Source organism: Bombus vosnesenskii, unplaced genomic scaffold (genome assembly GCF_011952255.1).
Source record: "Bombus vosnesenskii isolate JDL3184/JDL3185 unplaced genomic scaffold, Bvos_JDL3184-5_v1.1 scf7180000013286, whole genome shotgun sequence".
Lineage (NCBI taxonomy): Eukaryota > Metazoa > Arthropoda > Insecta > Hymenoptera > Apidae > Bombus > Bombus vosnesenskii.
In genome coordinates, this window is record NW_022882939.1 from 926,145 (window position 1) to 946,475 (window position 20,331).

At 36.5% G+C, this 20,331-nt stretch overlaps 3 protein-coding genes across 5 annotated transcripts in view; all 3 read left to right on the forward strand.

The window, feature by feature from the left end:
- LOC117232336 (chorion peroxidase) overlaps positions 1–12,328 on the forward strand; it is a 33,922-nt gene extending 21,594 nt beyond the window's left edge. Inside the window, exons 7-17 of one of the 3 annotated variants that reach the window (XR_004493106.1) lie at positions 14–266; positions 1,410–1,555; positions 4,574–4,815; positions 5,235–5,367; positions 5,455–5,582; positions 5,655–5,764; positions 6,070–6,162; positions 6,452–6,621; positions 7,327–7,435; positions 8,305–8,572; positions 11,089–11,185. Coding sequence is in view for 2 of the 3 variants with exons in the window: in XM_033491668.1 (XP_033347559.1) it covers positions 14–266; positions 1,410–1,555; positions 4,574–4,815; positions 5,235–5,367; positions 5,455–5,582; positions 5,655–5,764; positions 6,070–6,162; positions 6,452–6,621; positions 7,327–7,435; positions 8,305–8,395; positions 11,089–11,235 (1,622 nt within the window). In the remaining variant the exon portion in view is untranslated. Of the gene's footprint in view, positions 1–13; positions 267–1,409; positions 1,556–4,573; positions 4,816–5,234; positions 5,368–5,454; positions 5,583–5,654; positions 5,765–6,069; positions 6,163–6,451; positions 6,622–7,326; positions 7,436–8,304; positions 10,664–11,088 lie in introns of those variants that run through there. The other 2 variants (XM_033491668.1, XM_033491669.1) reach the window with 2 other exon arrangements.
- A 1,817-nt stretch (positions 12,329–14,145) lies between these two features.
- On the forward strand, positions 14,146–16,674 carry LOC117232347 (protein starmaker-like). Its single transcript, XM_033491680.1, has 3 exons — positions 14,146–14,473; positions 14,600–15,397; positions 15,539–16,674. Exons 1-3 carry the CDS (start codon positions 14,146–14,148, stop codon positions 16,591–16,593), a joined length of 2,181 nt encoding a protein of 726 aa, XP_033347571.1. The 3' UTR covers positions 16,594–16,674.
- Positions 16,675–17,116: 442 nt separating this feature from the next.
- Positions 17,117–20,324, forward strand: LOC117232338 (eclosion hormone). The gene is made up of 3 exons (XM_033491672.1): positions 17,117–17,199; positions 18,942–19,040; positions 19,193–20,324. The coding sequence occupies exons 2-3, from the start codon at positions 18,944–18,946 to the stop codon at positions 19,357–19,359; spliced, it is 264 nt and encodes an 87-aa protein (XP_033347563.1). The 5' UTR covers positions 17,117–17,199; positions 18,942–18,943; the 3' UTR covers positions 19,360–20,324.
- The last annotated feature ends 7 nt before the right edge of the window (positions 20,325–20,331 follow it).

Here is a 20,331-nt window from a genome sequence, read left to right on the forward strand (position 1 = left end):
ATTCCACTTGTAGATCCCCTGAACCGAAACGACCCGGAGGAATGTTGCCATCGGCCACAACACCTGAAGAATCCGTACTGCAACGAGATCCATATACCGGAAGACGATTATTTCTACAGGCTGTTCGGCGTGAAATGCATGGACTTCGTTCGCGCCTTTCCAGCCGTTCGACCTGGTTGCAGACTTGGCTCCCGTGTGCCTTTTAATCTTCTGACAGGTGTGCTTGACGGGAACACCGTCTATGGTATCTCGGAATCATTCGCCAGGTAATTGATTCTTTGTCTTAATGTTGATCGTCGAGAGTTTCGTTGGGTGGTCTTTCGAAATGATTTAAATTCGTGATTTTGACACAATGGCGATCCTAATTCAGTTGAGAAGGTAAATGGCTTTCGTAGGTTTATAGGTTATAGGTTAATTAGGTTTACTGGAAGCTAACGTTTTATAAGTTAATGGTTTTATGTCATGCATAAATTTCTCTAGCAATTTTTAAGCTTTTCGACAGTCCTATCCAATTAAAAGTTCCTTCGTCCATGCCATCTTTCACTGAGGCCTCTCAAATCCGAGTATTTGGTTTCTACTAAATGTACTTCTTCTACTAAGTGTGTTTTTCTCTAAAAGAATCACACTTCCTCGTTCTTCCACCATAATTGTATCGTCGATTTTTCCTTAACGAGCCAAACAACAATTCGTTAATAACAGCAAAACGTGTTCAATGATAATCGAACGACTTGCAACACGTCTGTTCGAAACTCAAAGCTGTGCCGTCCGTTACGTCAGCTTGGACAATAAATCAGCATTACGTTGTTCTACATTTTCTAACGTGTAGTCTATCTGTATACATTCTGTTCCTCGCACTTTCTAGTCCGCTCGCATTATGAGATCCACGATTACACAATCGGGAATCGAGGGACTCTTTCATCCTCTGATCCAGTTGAATTCGGACCATGTTTCACTTTGGGCTGTGGTTAGATGCGTGTTCTGTCGGACGAAACATCTGTAAAACGCAATGCATGTTCTCCCAACGATCTACGGTGGCTACGAAAAGTATTTGCACATACTTTTATGTTCCAATGAAGCCTTCTTCCATCATATTTTACAGCAAAGTTTTGTAACGATGTGAAAGTACTACCAAATGATACGAAACTAGATACACCTGAACCTAATTAATACGTAAATACTATAATAATAACAATTGTGTGTAAATACTTTTTGTAGCCATTATATAATATTTGATTGTTCTGATACATTTGTCAGAACGACAGATGGTCGGAACAAAAATGAACTGTAATCACAGCCTTAGGCGAGATAATCTCACTAATATGCGCGTGTTGATACTTATAATTTATTAATACGTATCATATGTGAATAGAGAAACGTTCGAGACACGTCCCTTTTGTTTCCATTTCCAGGAAGCTCCGCGCTGGTTATGGAGGATTGTTACGCATGAACCCAGTGTTCTCGGAGTATGGTTTGAAGGATTTACTGCCACTGAAGCTGGACATCCCCGACGAGGGCTGCACTCGACCGAATCGATCGATGTACTGTTTCGAAGCGGGTGAGTCTTTTCAATGTAAATATTTCGCAACCAAATGAGTCGCGAATTTTACTATCGATTCTAAGATAGTTGGTTGGTTTCTGGATAGTATCGGTTTTAACTTTATCCAGTTTCTATTATAAAAACTATCCAAGGACTCGTTTTTGCTTTTTCTTTCACAACGTTCCTTTTGAAAAAAGAATTGTTCTCCTTTTGATAACTTTGAGATTCTTTTAGAAAGTTACAAGTTTGTTGTAGTATTCTTGAGAGTAATGAAAAATTGAGTGACTGTCTGAATTGTAACATTCGTATCTTAATACATTTCGTCCGGATGATGTCATAAGACGTCAAACCAGGTGAACCTGCCGGACGGTTGATGCTGATGTCTTAAGACTCAAGACCTCATTAATAACGCTCGACCAGTGCTCGTTCAAGTCCTCAGGTCAACTTTGAAAAATGTCTCAGGATCAGTGTGTTAAATCTAGATTATTCAACGTCCATCCACTTTTGAAGTCATTCATATCATTCTGAGCAGTCCATAAAGTACTATGTATCGCATTCTACAAGTATATTTACTTGCACACAACAATGCCGTATAGAAACGTAATATAGTGCTTCTTAAATTCTAACGCTATAGAGAGAAACAGATAAAAATAATTGTCTCAGACTTAGAAAGCTTCCAGTTCGTTTGACCTTCGATACTAATATTCTTCAAAATTAATAATCGGAAGAAATTTTTTCTCTCCATTTGATCTTCAACGAAAAACAATGAGGAAATCAATGCGTCTTTCTTTTCTTCGATTGATTTTCAACGCATGATATTTTTCAAAATTAACCAAGTAATCATATCAAGAAACCTTTTTCTCTTTCTTCTGCTTTTGTCCAATGACCGGACGAACGATTAATCACACGACAATCGAATCAAACGTACAAACGCCGGATCTAATCTCTAATCATCTGAGAATCGAGACTCGCCGGCATTGTAAGCAATGAGAAGTGAAAAACGTCGAATACGCCGGCGCCGCACGATTTTATCTCACCCCTGGCGTGTTCACCGGCCTGGGAAATAGTTTTCCCACGTTGTGCTCAACCAATCAGAAAATCGTGGTTATCCTACGCGATTATCGTGCTCGTGTACAAGACGAAATATGTAACATCTGTTGCAACTGTTCGATGCATTAACCTGTATTAGTTCCATCGATCTATGTTTCTGGTTCACGTTAGAATTGATATTTCTTCCGACAGAATGTTCAAAATGAACGATTCATAATTTTTCATAGAAACTTTATATACGACACTGTAAATGATTTTAGACTCAAACGCATCGGATCAAACGACGTTACACAGCGAATTATCGGCTTTCGTAACAGAAATAGAAGGCGAGAAGGCCATTCTTCAGCAAAGCGATGGTCCTATTCATAGAACCGCCACTACGAAAAAGTGGTTTCAAGATTTCGGAATAGTATTATCGTCATGGCCAGGATTGAGTTCTGATCTGAAAGAACAAAATCCGTGTAGGCGTATATTCCAGATGAAACATTAAATAAGTTAGTGAGTAGTGTACCTAACAGATATCAGCAACAATCTCTTGCAGACTGTTCACCAGAAATTATTAGAAGACGAAAAAATTCTAAGCTAACGTCTACTTAAATTCCTATGTTCTCTAAAACACACAACAATCGCAAGCTTTTGGATGGTAGTACGCTGGTCGCTGCAATTTCTTTCCAATGCAAGTTTTGTTCCAAGCTAAGTTTAAACTTACAAATTATTACATTCTACGAAACGCGTAATAATTTCAAATTTTTGGCCGGTAATTTACCTTACGTTCTAGTTTCTTTAATACGAGTTTCACGTTCCGATAGCTCTGGATTTTAATCTCAACATTAACCACGATGTTTTGCGTAATATTCGCTTTCGATCGAAAGCGGCGTAACCACGTGACGGGGCAACAGCGAGAAAAATGGATTGTCTCGCGTGGTCGAATTTGTTCGAGACCATGGTTATTTACGAAAAGAAGTAGGTCACGTGTCGCTGCCGGATAAAATGATAATAGGGATCGCATTATGTATAATACGGAATAGTGTCGAAATTCGCGTGGAAATTCTGCCTCGCATTCTGCCTCGTCGAGTCAAAGAACGGCGATGGTTGCTCGACCGAACAATTATCGGCGTGTAACGCGATGTGTAACCGAGAAAGGGAGTGGTCCATAATCAAGGTCGACGACTTCATTCGCAAAGTTGTCGTAACAAAATGAAAGCCTGGTGTATTCGATAATCTATAATACCATGTGCATTTCGTTAAGTTCTAGCGATTCCTAACTATTCGACAACAGTCACGATGAATGTTGAATTCAAATTGTGAATCTGTTGCTAATAACTGGGGAAAACGAGTTATTTCGCCACTTGAATTTTCGATCTCTTGAATATGAAACTTGTTTCATTTATGGATTTCCATTTTTTAGAACGTCGTATTGTTTCCGTTAAAAATAATATTTACATTTGCAAAGACTAAAATCAAATTCTAATGGATCCAGGCTGGAATTGATTTGCATTTGTTAACTTTTAATTATCAAATTTGTAGGTGACAAATTAATAGGTGAAAATTTCCCTCTTTTATTTCTATCGTTTATCGCACGAAAATTGATTCTATTCTAGAAAATCACGATAGTAGAAATTATTTTACGTTACATACTAACGCGTTGCTTGGAAATCTTTTCTTACATTTTCACGAATTTTGTATGGTTCTCGTGAAACTTTCTTTCTTGAAAGGAATATTTGAATTAACTAATCTATGTTAATAATATGAAAATATAAAAAATTCGTATTTCTAAGCTAATAATAATAAAATTAGCTAATAACAAATAACACAATAATTAACCTAAACAGGGAAGTGAAGAAATCAAGGGAGAAAAGGAAATTCTTCCAGTTGATGTATAAACAGTAGAATGCGGTTGTTCCACTTTGTTACAGGAAAAATCATCTATTTTTCATCGGTCACGAGCAACATTCTTGCTGAACATACCGTAACTTTTGCCTTCAGGTGAGATAAGAGTGAATGAGCAACTTGTGCTAACCTGCATGCACACCTTGATGGCGCGAGAACACAATCGAATAGCGAAGACCTTGATTCAAATTAACCCTCATTGGGACGACGAGACGCTGTACCAAGAGGCAAGACGAATCGTCATTGCTCTGATTCAACATATCACCTACAACGAATTTCTGCCCATTCTACTTGGTAAAGATGTCATGGAGAAATTTGGCCTTCTTCTTGAGAAAAATGTAAGAGATGATACGGTTGCCTGAATTCCGATTTACACAAACTGATATTTTTCTGAATACCATTAAAGAGATAAAATCTATATATTCCAAAGAGCGTTTGAACTTCGCCATAAATATTTTGAACTTTGGACTTCACTTTAAATATTTTATACTTTTAAATTTATTTTGGATATTTTCTATATTTTTGCATATCAAACGCATTCCATTTAAATTTAAACGCATTTAAATTTTCCATAAATCCATAAACATTCACAGACATAGTTTGTAAATCTTTTTTAATTTAGAATATTGAAACAATACTTTTAGATTTCTATTCGTTCAAAGTTGATTCCTGTGATCAGCGATTTCGGTTTTTTCCATCCACGAAAAATGAAATATCGTAAAATTTCATAATCGTATGTACGTTTCATTTCTTATAGGTATACTGGGACGGTTACGACGAAAGCGTGAACCCAGCAGTGATCGATGCTTTCGCTGCTGCAGCCTTCAGATTCGGCCACTCGTTATTGCCAACGGCAGTGGAAAGATGGAGCAAAGCTCATAAATTCATCGGTGAGTTAGAATGCAAAATTTCAAGACCAAGGAGTAAACCTCGAATCCTCAGATAATTAAATTCTGACGATAATTGTTTCTTTAAAGCATCGAAGAGACTGTCAGACTTAATTAGAAGACCGTTTGACCTGTATCGGGCTGGAGTTTTCGACGAGTACGTCATGGGATTGATGAACCAAGTTGCTCAAGCTATGGACGACTCTATCACGCAAGAAGTATGAAATATTCTTTTATATACATACAAAGTGAAAAGAAGTCAGAGAAATACTTATTCATATAAATTCTAGGTGACGAATCACTTATTCAAAAAAGTTGGAGCTAAATTTGGACTGGATTTGGTCTCGTTTAACATGCAACGAGGTCGTGAATTTGGTATTCCAAGTTACATGGAATTCAGGTTGGCACATTTCGCTAGAGATATTCAGTTTATACAAATTTACAGGAACTTTATAAAAACATACGGTTCGCAGAAGCTCACCTTAGATACTTAGTTTACACGAACTTATAAAATATTCGGTTGGCAACTAAGTGATTGCGGATTTTGTCATTAGATGGCAATGCCAGAATCCGCAATCACTTAGTTGCCAAACCAATATATTTAGAAAGACAAAGATAATTCGTGGAAATTGTATAAATATATTTCTATAAATTTTAATAAATCTCTCAAACTAAAAAACTACCTATTCTTATTCTACTTCTCAGAAAATTCTGCGGACTTCCATGGGCAGACACCTTCGACGAACTACACGGTTCCATGCCAAACGAGACCATCAAACGCTACAGCTCGATCTTCGAGTGAGTATTATCCGTATACCCGTCCTCAATCTCTATTTATACACGATTCAGCCAAAATTCGAAACATATTCCAGACATTCGAATCCTAAATCAATCGCAAAGAACACGGACGGCTTATGATGTCAAAACAGATTATTCATTGAATCATCGATAATCCATTACGTAATAATTCAAATCGATGCTAATTTGCCTCGCGTTAAACATTCTAAAACACGTTATAATCATCGTTTCTAGGGAATGAATATAAAATCCCCGGAAATAACGGTGCGTATTTTAATTCGATGTTTAGTCGCCCAGCTGACGTGGATCTGTGGTCCGGTGGTGTGTCCGAGAGGCCACTTCCGGGTAGCATGCTCGGTCCAACCTTCGCCTGTATAATCGCCACGCAATTCAGCTATTCCCGTCGTGGTGACCGATTTTGGTACGAGTTGCCGAATCAGCCATCGTCCTTCACTCTCGGTAAGAAACCTTTTCAATCGAGAAACTCGAATAAATTGGAATTTATGGGTACGGCATGGAACGAGAAAGATCGCTAACCATGGTATTCTTGCATAGCGAAATTCGTCAATTAACGATATTAGAGAACTGACAAGTTACGATTCGTAGACTACGAACTGCTTCCTTGCAAGTTTGCAATCTTAGAATTTCAAAATTTTGCAATTTTAGCGGATTAAGTAATAAGCTCGTTCGCCTTTCACCAGCCTGTACGTTTCGAAGAATCGCGTAACAATTATTTAACGAAGGTAAAGATACAGATGTTTGAATTTTTTGGTGAGAAATACGTATTCGCGAAGAAATGGAATAAACAACAACATAAGCGACTCTGCTGATCGCATTATAAGCGTAAAAATAAGAACACTCGACGTTGTCACGTGCTATCTTAAGAAAACGCAAGAAACGAACTTATTTTGCTCGATCTAATAGAATCTCGCTATTTTAGAATCGAATTCGGAATTTCATAATTTAGAAATAGAATTTTAGAATTTCATAAAGAACCGAATGTTAAAATTACTCGGCTGCAAAAAAAAATAATAATAAAAAATTGTGACTTATTCTGTGTATACAGTACAACGCTTCCTATTAATTATATCCAATAAATTAAACGAAATAATTCTTGCTTGAACGTTTTCTGCTATCAATTCTGAAGTATGTTTTCTTTTCTAGATCAACTAAACGAAATTCGCAAAGTGCAGCTCGCTAGAGTGATCTGCGACAATACGGACCTGATCGACACCATACAGCTATATCCCATGGTGTTGCCCGATCATGAAATGTAAGTAAGACGCCGTGGGTTGAATTCGAAGAGGTTACAGACATTTGTGGCTAGTAAAATGTGTTGCGAAGAATCGATTACCGGCTCGGAGGAGATTGAATGTCGTTTTGAAGATCGTAGGTCGATTCGAATTGTACTATTAGTGAATTACATCGTTAAAATTGATCGAACTGCACGAGCAAGGTAGAGAATGAAAGTAACGTTTAATTTCATTGCGTGATCAAATCAACACCTATTTGTCTCGTAATGCATCCTCCAACGATGGTTTTAGGGACACGTTCTTTCACTGAAATATTCTTCTTCTTCTTCTTCTTCTTCGTTCTTTCACGATATTACTTGTTTCTATAACATTTGTTACTGTTATTTATTATACGCTGTGTTCTATCTATTATATATTATATTTATCGTTGACGCGATTATTCTGTTCCTAATAACGTTTGATTTCCACGACTACTATTAGACATTTTAATATTTTATACGAACCAGTCAGAAGCAAAAATAATTTCCGAATTCAGTCAAATTTCAGTCAAAGTTTTATGAAATCGAGTCGATCGATTTGTCTCTTCAGTTCGTATAACAGTTTGCTACTAAAATTAATTTATCTGAAAATAGACCAATAAGTTGCATCAAACCGAACATAATATCCAAATAATTAAACCAATGAATTTATGATAAGCCGAACTTCACATTTTTAGAACACAACCTCGGCAGAAAATTTTAAGCGTTCTTCACAAAAATGTATACAGACTATTGCAAGATTATCGCACATTATTTTTTTCCTATTAACGTCCGTCGTTCGTCCGTTTCGTTCGCAACGAAATCATCGAACCTGTCATCTGAAATAACGCAACTCGTATGTCACCTTGCAGAAACCCACGAGTACCATGTCGAAGCGGCGTGCTACCAAGCATGGACCTGAGCAAATGGGCGGAATTCCCGACCGCGAATCAAGCGCAATACGTGAGTAATCTAGCGGACAACTATCAAGCATACGGAAAGTAAAAAGGCTGTTTTTTAGAAGTAAAATTTAGAGAACCTACCGCCTAGACGAAAGACCACCACCATGTAGTGAACAAGTCACGAGCCAAGAAGCACGACACTTAGCCAACCCCTTTCACCCTGAGACACACGATTACGGTACTGTAGAATAGCGAAACTATCGACATGCTAGTCTGCATGTTGCATTTCGAATCAGCTTAGGGATCACAGAGGTAGACGAACAGTTCTAGCATCCGAATAGAACCCGCCCCCCTCCCTCCTCTAGCGACCTTAATTAATTAGTATACTCGATAAAGACACTTAATTTATTGCCAGGCTAGAATTATAATTTATATTCAATATAAATTATGATTTTTTCCGTTGTAGTTTCTTTGTTTTCTTTTTATACATGTTTTATACGTAAACGGATGTGTAAAGATAATATAATTAATTTTAAGGAATTCCATGACGTTTAACGATTTAGAAGTCGATGACTTTCTATCTATATACAATGATGGAGGAAAATATCGCTATAGACCGGAGTTTCTTGTAAAATCTTGTGCGAATCTGTAAAATTTATCGCTGATTCCTTGTTCAATCTTTTTGTGAGATGCGACCATCGGGGCTGAAATTCAAATTTGTCGTAATTGGTTGTCGTTAAACAACTGTAGAAGTATGTAAGGACAGACGAACTACTTTTACCGGAATGTAAAATTTCGATCGTCGATTTAGTCGATTCTGTAAATGTTCTGGAACGTATACACGGGCAGAAGTGGAATTTTGCAACGTTGAAACAGAAGTTTTGGTTGCTTGTAGCGGTTATTCGAAGTAAAGATTCCACGTAACTGTTTCAAGAAACGAAATCGATGTCGCAAACGCTGCCAATTCTCGCCTGTTATGCCTTACAAAAACATTTGAATAAAGAATTGTGTATTTTAGAAATTCACCTAGAATTTTATGAGATACGCTTGTCTGTGCTAATACTTTTGTTCATCGCTATATCTGTACATACGTTACGATCCAATTACAATTTTGTAACGTGCCTTTATAATAACAGATTTACGAAAAAGCGTAGTGCGACACGATCATCGAATTTTCGCATATTGCTTGCGTATTACAATCGAGTCGAACGAGGGAAGGAGATTCAAGTGATCGAAGTTGCAAATAATACGAATTCGTTGCGTAATGGCGGTACGCGACAGGGGCGCGTTCACGTAGGAACAACTTCCACGCCGACTGCTTTTAATAATTACTCTCCAAGTACGTTAGAAACTGATACAATAGAGAGAATTTAGCTGTGCCTGTGTCGCGTTGTGTCACAGTCGAAACCAGTTGCAAATGATTGCACGATTCATATGGATTAACAAAGGTTGCGAAACGGACGACTCCCTTTCATTCAACTTCACTTCGTTTGTCGTTAGTTACCTAATAGAGAAGTAAATATACGCGAACTCGTCTTCATATTACGAGAATATCACGGTGGTAGGCCATCGCGCGTTTTATTTCTCAATACCTGTCGAATACTCCAATTTTATTTTCGCGGTGGGCAACCATTTTCTACGAATTTTATTTTTCCATTGATTTGGAACAATTTCAAACGTCAGAATATCAGAACACGTTACTTGATATACGGTTGTCAAAATCGTGATTACAATTTTTTCACCCTCCAATTCTCGTTACGTACGTATCTTACGTTTCGGATATTCCAAATTTTTTACGTATTACATAACCGAAGTAATCGTTTAATGGAATCCACGAAATGTTCAGTCTTATCGTTTTGCACTATTAAAGATGAAAATGAACAAAAATTCAAGCTATGAGAATTGAGGGGTTTTAAGTCTTTTGATGAAATTATTCGGATCAAGTATCTACGATGAATCGTGTCTGTATCATGAGTGGAAAATTGTAGCTCTACTATCGTCACACATCTCCCAGATCTCTCTAGAACGACTTTTAGTACCATCAATGTTTCTATTTCCCTTTCTTACTTAGCTATCCTTACATCGAATCCTTAATTTATTCTTCGTACGTAATAAGTGCGGATTTCTCCACCCTTCAACTTCTCACAAACGCATAAAAATCCGCAGTCCAGTAATAACTCCTACACAATGTACATAATAGCACGTAACAAAAGCGCATTCCCTCCATGAAATAGCACCAACACGGGTAGCACATTTTTACTAGTGTCCATTCTCTAGTCTTTCTCTCTATCACGATAAATACAATTTTTCCCCTGAAATAAAGAAAAAAGAAGAAAGAAAAAAATACGAAAAAGATCATAAAGCAATCATAATCATAAAGCATTTTTGTCTCCAATTTTTAATAGAATTTCTAACAAAATTGGAGATTTGGTTTTATTCCTTTATACAAAAGAAGAAGAAAGAAAAAAACGTGAAATATCATAACCATCCATCTGTCTTCGATATTTTGATAAAATTGGAGATTTTTATTTTCTCGTATAAAAGAAACAAAAATACTAAAGGAGTGAAAAAAATCATAAAGACTTCGTTCCTATTTGTAATTTTTATAAATAACGTTTCTAACGGAATCGCGACATGGAAACACGAGTTTTGAGTTTGTAAACGCGGAGAGGATCTTGACAGGTTTCCCACAATATTCTACGAAGGATTATACGATGCACGAGCACCTACAAATGTAAACCTATTGTACTATAGCGATTGGTGGAGGAGCACTTGCTTGATGTACCAAGAGAGCCAACGAGACCGGAAAAGGTGCGGAACCAATACGACAGACAACAGGTTTTGCGACTCTTCTTTGAGAGCATTAACGGCATTGCTTCGTATCTGGGATTCAGAAAATAATCGCGCACCAACGACTAAGTATGGAGCACCGAGGGTGAATCACAATCGCACAGAGATTATATTTAATTTTCTCGAACAGAGAGTATATTTATGTCACTCATTTTCCACTTATATATGTTCGATGTCGAGAAAAATGCTTGTGATCAATTTACATGATTTTATAATAGCAGAAGAAGTTTCTTTTATTATAAGTATTTTTGTTTAGATTATATAGAGTACATAATACGCATTGTCGTGTTATCAACGTTGTACGAAGAGAAGAGAAATAAATTGTTTCGTTCACCCTCGTACTGTCACGCACATTCGAGCACTTTAAGACACTGCCCATTTATATTTATGTTCCATAAAAATATTGACAGAGTTGACGATAATTCTAACGCAGCAAGTATCGTACCAAGCACGTAGCTAGCATAAGCAACACGATTCAACACACATTATCAAAGTCTGCGAACATAATTTTAACTCCATGAACATCTTCGCATTAAGAATACTGCGTTTGGATCCTTCAGAGCTAATATCAGCCAAACAACCTACTTAAGCCGATGAAACTTCGAGCCATAAATAACTACCCTTTTATAGGATTCAACGATCACCTTGGAGAGAGGGTTAACAACTAATACACTAGCGCTGAAACACGTAGTAATTTATACGATACTATACATATTTTATATCCGTGTGGCTTCCTTCTTATACGATCGCGTATACAATTTATCGAACCAGTACGTTCTTTTTTCTATCGTCGTTATAGACGTACCACTTTTTCCCCATCCTCTTCTACCCTGTCTTCGTTTAATTTTAGTATACAAATAAGAGAAAAGGCGAAATGTGGAGCGTGAATCTAGCATTTATCTCAGTGTTTGCTTCAAGTGTTATTGTATTATTATATACAATGTATATACACGCGTGCACGATGGCTCATGGAATAAATTTCAAATTACGCAAGACTATACGATTGTTTAAAGCGAAGATAGAGAAAAAAGGGAACGGCGATTTCTGAGCCACTGTACACTCGTAATCTTTTAGTTTGTAATTGAATTTTGTACAGTTTAAGTATCGTGAACGAATAAAGTCACATTAACGAGAGTGCCATTTATGGAACCTTCATCGATTTTGTGAATTTTCCTTTCTCTTTCTTTTTCTATCTCTTATTTATATTATCATTACGATATTTGATTTGTCGTTGGACGAATCGAATGTTGGGTAACTTGGAAAATCGTTAGTGGCATTTGGAGTTTTCGCGTTGTTCTATGCAGTAGCACGGTAAATATTTCACCACAGCGAGTTACACGGCGAGCACGTAAAATTTACTACCGATGTCGAGGGAGAATGATTTACAAGGTAGTTAAAAGCAGCACCTACGTTTCTTGTGCACCGACTCGTCCGATCGAAAGCACAATGTGAAATGACCTACGAGCATTCGTACTTGAAACATCTGTCTAGCATTAGATTATTTGGAAAGTTCGTGGCGTTTTTCACGGTCGTTATATATCTCTGTATATTTCAGCATCTGAACTAAACTAAATCGACGGTATTTTTCGTAAATTTATCAACTTTGTTACTTGAATACATGATCAATCTACAATTTAAAAAAAAGAAGAAAATGGAACAATTGACTAACTATAAAAAACATTCTTTAAAAAATATTCATATCATCATTTTTATCTACTTTTTAATGTATTGAATAGCTTAAATAATAAGATGGAGAAGACAATTGTTCATCACAAATTTGAATACATGATCAGTCTACAATTAAAAAAAAAAAAAAAGAAAATGGAACAATTAACTAACTACAAAAAAAATTCTTTAAAAAATATTCATATCATCATTTTTATCTACTTTTTAATTTATTGAATAGCTTAAATGATAAGATGGAGTTCATCACAAATTTGAATACATGATCAGTCTACAATTTAAAAAAAAAGAAAATGGAACAATTGCCTAACTACAAAAAACATTCTTTAAAAAATATTCATATCATTATTTTTATCTACTTTTTAATGTATTGAATAGCTTAAATGATAAGATGGAGAAGACAATTGTTCATCACAAATTTGAATACATGATCAGTCTACAATTAAAAAAAAAAAAAAAGAAAATGGAACAATTAACTAACTACAAAAAAAATTCTTTAAAAAATATTCATATCATCATTTTTATCTACTTTTTAATTTATTGAATAGCTTAAATGATAAGATGGAGTTCATCACAAATTTGAATACATGATCAGTCTACAATTTAAAAAAAAAGAAAATGGAACAATTGCCTAACTACAAAAAACATTCTTTAAAAAATATTCATATCATTATTTTTATCTACTTTTTAATGTATTGAATAGCTTAAATGATAAGATGGAGAAGACAATTGTTCATCACAAATTTGAATACATGATCAGTCTACAATTAAAAAAAAAAAAAAAGAAAATGGAACAATTAACTAACTACAAAAAAAATTCTTTAAAAAATATTCATATCATCATTTTTATCTACTTTTTAATTTATTGAATAGCTTAAATGATAAGATGGAGAAGGCAATTGTTCATCACAAACTCCTAGGATGAAACAATAAATTGGAACAAATACAAATCCAAATTGGATGTTAGATAATTAACATTAACATTAAGATGTAAATAGAAACCAGATAGAGATAAAAATTAATGAGAAAAATTCGAGATCGCTCGTGAGAAAGAGTCTTTCAACGAGACAACATTAAACAAGGAGACAAGAGGAGAAAAATGATGAAAGTAGAATGCTCAATACCATAGTGAAGAAATTTTTGAAAAATACATTGTCTCTAAATTTGTTCAAAATTTCACCATGAACTTTCCGGACAATCAAATGTTAGATCCTTCTTGCACATGTACATTAGTATCTGCATCGATCTCGTCATTCGATCACGTCATTTGCAAAGACAATGAGCAGAGGTAGGATAACAGAGATTCGAAATTTTCAGACAGCAGAAACTGGTTCGGCTTCAGGAAGAATCGAGTCGCTTTTCACCGCATGGAAACCAATAACAAAAATAGAAAACGCAACGGGATCATCGAAGAAGATGAATAAAAATTCTTCAAAGAGAATCAGTTCCATAACATCACCATTACGCGATGGCAAAATAAATAAACATAATACTATCGATACATTTACTAAGCCCGCGAATAACGCTTCTATTAACATTTTAAACACCACGGAACTCAAATCTGATTCAAATTCAAATCTTCTTGTCGAAGACAAAGTTGGTCGAAGTATAAAATTTAATAAAACCACGAGTAAAAATAAAGTTGAAATATTTGAGACGTTAAATAATCATCGAGAATGGGACACGATCGAACGTGTTAAGCGTTCCTTGGACAAAAAATCCAATTACGTAGGCTTCAGAGAACAAGTTCCCTCTTCGAAGAGATTCTATCGTCATCCAGGCCTAAGTTACGAGGAGCAACAAAATCAACTTGACCACACGGTCCAAACGAGAAATATAAATCAAAATCTCGGAAGTACGATGAATAAACTACTTGACACGTTCGAGTCATCGCAACCAGAGACTACTATCGAATACCCATCGAAAGAACCAAGCAAACATAGTTACGTCCCAATTTTTCCTAGTTGCGACGATACTGAAAATTTCGAATCGAACGATTCAGACAATAGTACAAAAAAGAACGTAAGAAATCGTAGCAACGATAAAGTAGATTTTGCAGAGACACAAGAGGCCAAAGGTTTAAAAACTGATAGAAATGTGTTAAACGAAACGTTTCAGGATACGAATAAATTACAGAGCTCGGTTAGACAGCAGAGAAAGGACAATAGTTACATCGACATACGGGATCACCAGAAAAGTGTCGAAAATGTAACATCTTCTGCTATTGCTGAGTATAATCCAAACAAAATTCCGTACGTCGAGGTGCCGGATTATTCTGATATCAGAGAGGAAAGTTTAGACGAGAGAGATCGTAAAGAGAACGAAACGAGAACTGACTTTGTCGATCCAGAAGTATTCGCTGATCTTAAAGAATCTGCTAAATCACCGAACGATTCGTCCGAGGGAAGTGTAAAAGACAAATCTAGAAAAAATTCAAGGGAAAATTTAAGTAAAGAAAAGGAGTCAGATTTGACGAATTTGGACAAATTTTCCGACACTGACGAACCCGATACGGATAAAAGCAAGGAAAGCAATTCAAATTTTACGAACTCGGACAAGTCTTCGAAAACCGATAAACAAGATACAAATAACGGAAATAAATCGTTGGAGGATTTAGGGCTTAGACAGAATTCAGATATCAAGGATAATACGACACCAAAAACATTGATAGGCTCCAAAGAGTCCTCTGAACTTTCAAAGAACGACGAACTTGAGGAGAACGATAAAAAGAATCTATTTAAAGATTCAAAGGATGATTTAAACAACGCCAACCTTAAGAAACTGGAATGGAAAGAAAATGCGAGGGAAAGGAATGGCGAGCCACAGGAAGATTCTGAGGAAACAGGGCAAGGGGATTCTGAAAGTAAATCGGGGCCCATAATTTTCGACATAAACGAATACAGGAAGCCATTCGATCTAGACGAATTTCTTAAGGACGATCCGATAATGAAAAAGTTGAATCTGCTCGAAAAGGAGACGCGGACCAAGTACGGACAGAACGGGAAACGAGTTTCAACCGACTTTAACGAATCCGAAAGTGATAATACGTTCAGGGAACGAGCGAATGGCCGAGGGAATTCAAAGGAGGTTCGAGACACTTTCGATGATTTACCAAGATCGTATAAATCCAGTGACTTCGCTGATATGTTCGCAAAAATCGACGAAGGAAACCAAAACGAAGGGAATAAAGGGAAGAAAGGAACGGAAAGTGATAATCAGGAAAGTGAAGAGTTTAATGAAGAGAATAGCGACGATGATTTTTTGAAAATTTTCAAGAAGGACAAGGAGGATTTCTCGTCTAAATTTGAGAAAGAAGAACATCAAGATAACGAAAGCGAAGCGAAGGAAAAGGCGAAGAATGATAATGTGAAAGGTGAAGATTCCGTAGAAGAGAACAGTAACGAAGATTCCCTAATAATTTTCAAACAGAACAAGATATATCCTTTAACAAAATTTGAAAACGAAAAAGTATTTCCGTCTGGATATTTAAAGAACGAGGAGAACAATAGAAACGTCGTAGATCGTAGAAGGAAGAATAACAAGTATCAAGAAGACACGCACGACGCATTGTCGACGATCTTGAGCAAGAAAAGCCAGGTTTCGCGACTGGACGAGGACATCGATGGAAGGATCGAAGACGGGGACGCTTACAAAAACTTCTGGTCCTTAGAATATAAATCTCCGCGGTCGAGAGTCGACATGGAGGCGCAAGAAAGGAGGAAATAGCGGGATAGCGATTGAAATCTTGGCGAGACGTCTCGCGTCTTCTGACATTTTGACGTGCAACACGGATGAAGATGTTACGGTAGACCGATCTTGAAAGCTAGTCTATGAATCTTATATCAAACACTTTAAAACATTGTTGTTATATCTGTTAAATGTTTCCAATGTTTCAAAATAAATTAAAGTAAGAACATGAATAAAGTAATTGTTGAATCGTGTGTTGTAAGTTTGAAAATCGTCTACGATGATCGAATTATTTTTCAAAATTCAGATGCAGGATTCGGAATTTAGATTTAAACACTTCGAAGTGATTACTCACGATAGTTGATCTACGAGTCTGGGTTCGCGAGAGAATCCGGAAACAGCGAGAGTTCCTCTTTAAGCAATCTGGCTAACGATCGATCGAAATTTCCGTGGTCGGACGATTCCGAGAGTGCAGGAAATCGAAGAAATCGAATTAAGGTAAGATAGGCAGCGGGGTTTCCCTCGTCCGAGGGATGAATCTGGCCTCAACGGATATATAAGGCCGTCATCGTACAGTGCTCAGTGTCATTCGTCTGGTTTTATCAATTCCAGCAGCCTCGGCTCGATCCAAGCGCCAGCAACCAGGTAAATACGATCCGATAGAGTGAAAACGCATTTCGTACCAGTCATATGACCTACAATATCCTTTACAACCTAACTTTCCATTGAACCATCGAAGTCAAATTTAGCCCTCGATCTCGATTCCCGGTATTGTTCATGTTCACCGAACTCGAAGCACATCCTGGTCCATTGATCCGCGAGCGATCGCCGTTTCCACGATCGATCGTGCGTTAACCGCGGCACAACGATCGATCGATCCTTGGTCTTGAATCTTTCAAGTGCTTCCTGGAGAGAGACGGGGGGAAAAGAGAGAGAGAGAGGAGACGATTGCGAGACGAAGAGATAAAACACACCTTCCATCCATATTTATTATCTTTATGTGTTCACAATGTGGCCGTTAAGGAGAACGCGGAAGTATCGCGGTAGATTCCGGTTGTAAATGACGATATATATACGAAACGGAGAAAAAACGGGTGAAAAAAGAAAGAGAGAAAAGGAGAGGAAAAAAGAAAGAATACAAAAAGAAGTGGCCACCGACGTAGCGGATACGCTCGAACAATTTATATCGAAGAGACACGAAGACCGCCCGCGGGCGATAAGTATCTGCGTTCGCGAAACAGAAAGAATAATTCGGACATATTAACGAGATACGCGTGTGATTCGTTCTTCTGTTTCTTTTTTATTTTTTACTACCAGCAACGCTTGGTTGCAACGTCTGTTTTTATCGGGTTGACTTTAATCGTTTAAGCTCGAGTTGCCTCGACGACTTCGACAACTTGGCGCGTTTATCCCTGAAAGTTCATGAATGTCATTCCCCGTCTCTTTTATGTTAGCACGTTTCTTTATCCTTTTTTATCGACTGATCGAACGAAACGGATAATTAATCGAGGAAAGTGTACATGACCATTATAATCGATCATTATTCAAGCGGCTTTGAATTGTGCATCCTGTCAGAGGCTAGAATTATCGAGACTCTATGCTTTATAATTGTATCCTGTTAGATCTACCTTCACTAGGACTCATCTTCTATTGGATGTAGGTGTTTCTTTTTTTCTTTTCTTCTTTTTTTCTTTTTTTCTCGTTTTGGTTCGCTGTGCCGTGTAAGAGTAAAAGCTGATGAACTGCACGCGATATCGAGAGTCGCTATCGTTTCTATCGCAGATCCTGTTGGTTTCTTTGTCTTCTTTTCTGTTGAACATTGTCAGACGCAATTAACAATGGCATAGTGGTGTCTCGCGTCTGAGTGAAAGTTGTTACGTTCTTCGAGGTAGAAAGGGGGAATTGGCTAGTTTTGTGGATAAATAGTATCTCTTTGGAGACTGAGAATTCTCCAATTCGATTTAGTCGTTTAGATAAAGTTACGGGACTAATGGGTAATTTGTAAGAAAATTATTCCCTTGTTATGATATTTCTAACACTGATAATAATTACATCTATTGCAATATGAGATACTATTATGAGTGCAATTACATATCCCATTTTAAAGATTACAATTTCTTGGTGCAGGCTCGTTCGATCGAAGACACGATGATCGGCGGAAATAACTTAAAATATTTATCTAATACTTATCTGAGAAGTTCGTAGAGTTTTTGATACTTGATATCTGTCGTAGATTTTCAAAATCACGAGTAACATTTTTTCAAAATTAAATATACTATATCGTTATATCGCTGTACTCCTCGATAAAGGAAAAATCTGTCTCAAAATGGTTAATATAATCGTTGCTCAGGATGAATTAACACATTTGAATCTGATATTTGTTTCAGTCATGAACGCTTCAACTCGCATTTTGCTGGTGCTCTTCGTGTCCTACGCTATAGCCTCCATGCTCGTTGCAGGGAGTGTTCCCTTCGACCGAGCCATAGGTGAGTTTAGTTAAAAAATAATAATGAATTTTGCGCAATGACACGCGCCAATTCCACGTTTGAAAGTTGACCAAATTTTGAATTAATTTCTTTCGAGCTCTATGTTTGAAAATTAACCGTTTTAATCGCTGTGCTCCGAATTGATTTCTTAGGAGTGTGCATCAGAAATTGCGCCCAGTGCAAGAAAATGTTCGGCCCGTACTTCCTTGGACAGAAGTGCGCCGATTCTTGCGTCAAATACAAAGGAAAGCTCATCCCCGACTGCGAGGATGAAGGTTCGATTCAACCGTTCCTCCAAGCTCTCGATAGCGACTATTAAAACTCGTAATGCTTATTCGTGTCAACGTGCATTATACGTAATATGTGCCAAAAATACGTGTTATATATATATAATATATAAAATATGTGTTACATAAAACGTGTGAATTATGTGTAAATTCGCAAGCAGAGGTCTTAATCTTTTAGAGTCTAAGCAGTATTCGACGTTTAGTTCTTATTTAACAAGCTATTCTCAAAGACAGATCGTATTCTTATAACGAATAATGTATTTATGTTAATATATTTCTATGCTGAATCGTTTTATATGTTACAATTGAAAAGAATCGAATGAAACTGAATGTCGAGTCTAGTTTGACAAAGGGTTAGATAGTATGTATATAAGATCATAGTATGTTTTTCTCTTGAGTACAGGGTACCACGAATTTTTACTTTTGTAATCAATTTTTAATCGAAACTCAGGGAAACGTATAAGTATGTGCGAGAAATTGAGAGAATTTGATTTCACGCCTTATTTGTGAGTATTATATATCATATTACATGTATTAGCTAATAACATCGACCAAAAATTTGGGATCATTTGTCACGATCAATTACATTTATAGTGAATTTTCTGCTAATTTTTATTAATCGTTATTAATTCGAAATTGATCATGATATCGACACTAATTCTCGTTTAATTTCGATAGATTTCTGTGCAGAAGTTTTTTTTACATAACGTTCATAATGTTCTTAATTCTTGGCTTCTACGGAACACGGTTGTAATTCCAAATTTTTGGCTGGTAATGGGTTTCTATCGCCGTCCAAAGTATTAAACGTGAAGTATTACTAATAGTAATAAATATCAAGTGAAAGAAAAACATTTACTTTCTACATCACATTTAAGAAAATAAAATTCTCCCGACATCTAGCATCATCGAAAAAGCTTTCTTTAAAGCGTTTTTAATATCGCAACAACAACAAAAAATGTAAAGAAATGTTTCAAAATTTAACACCATCGACAAGCTAGAAAATC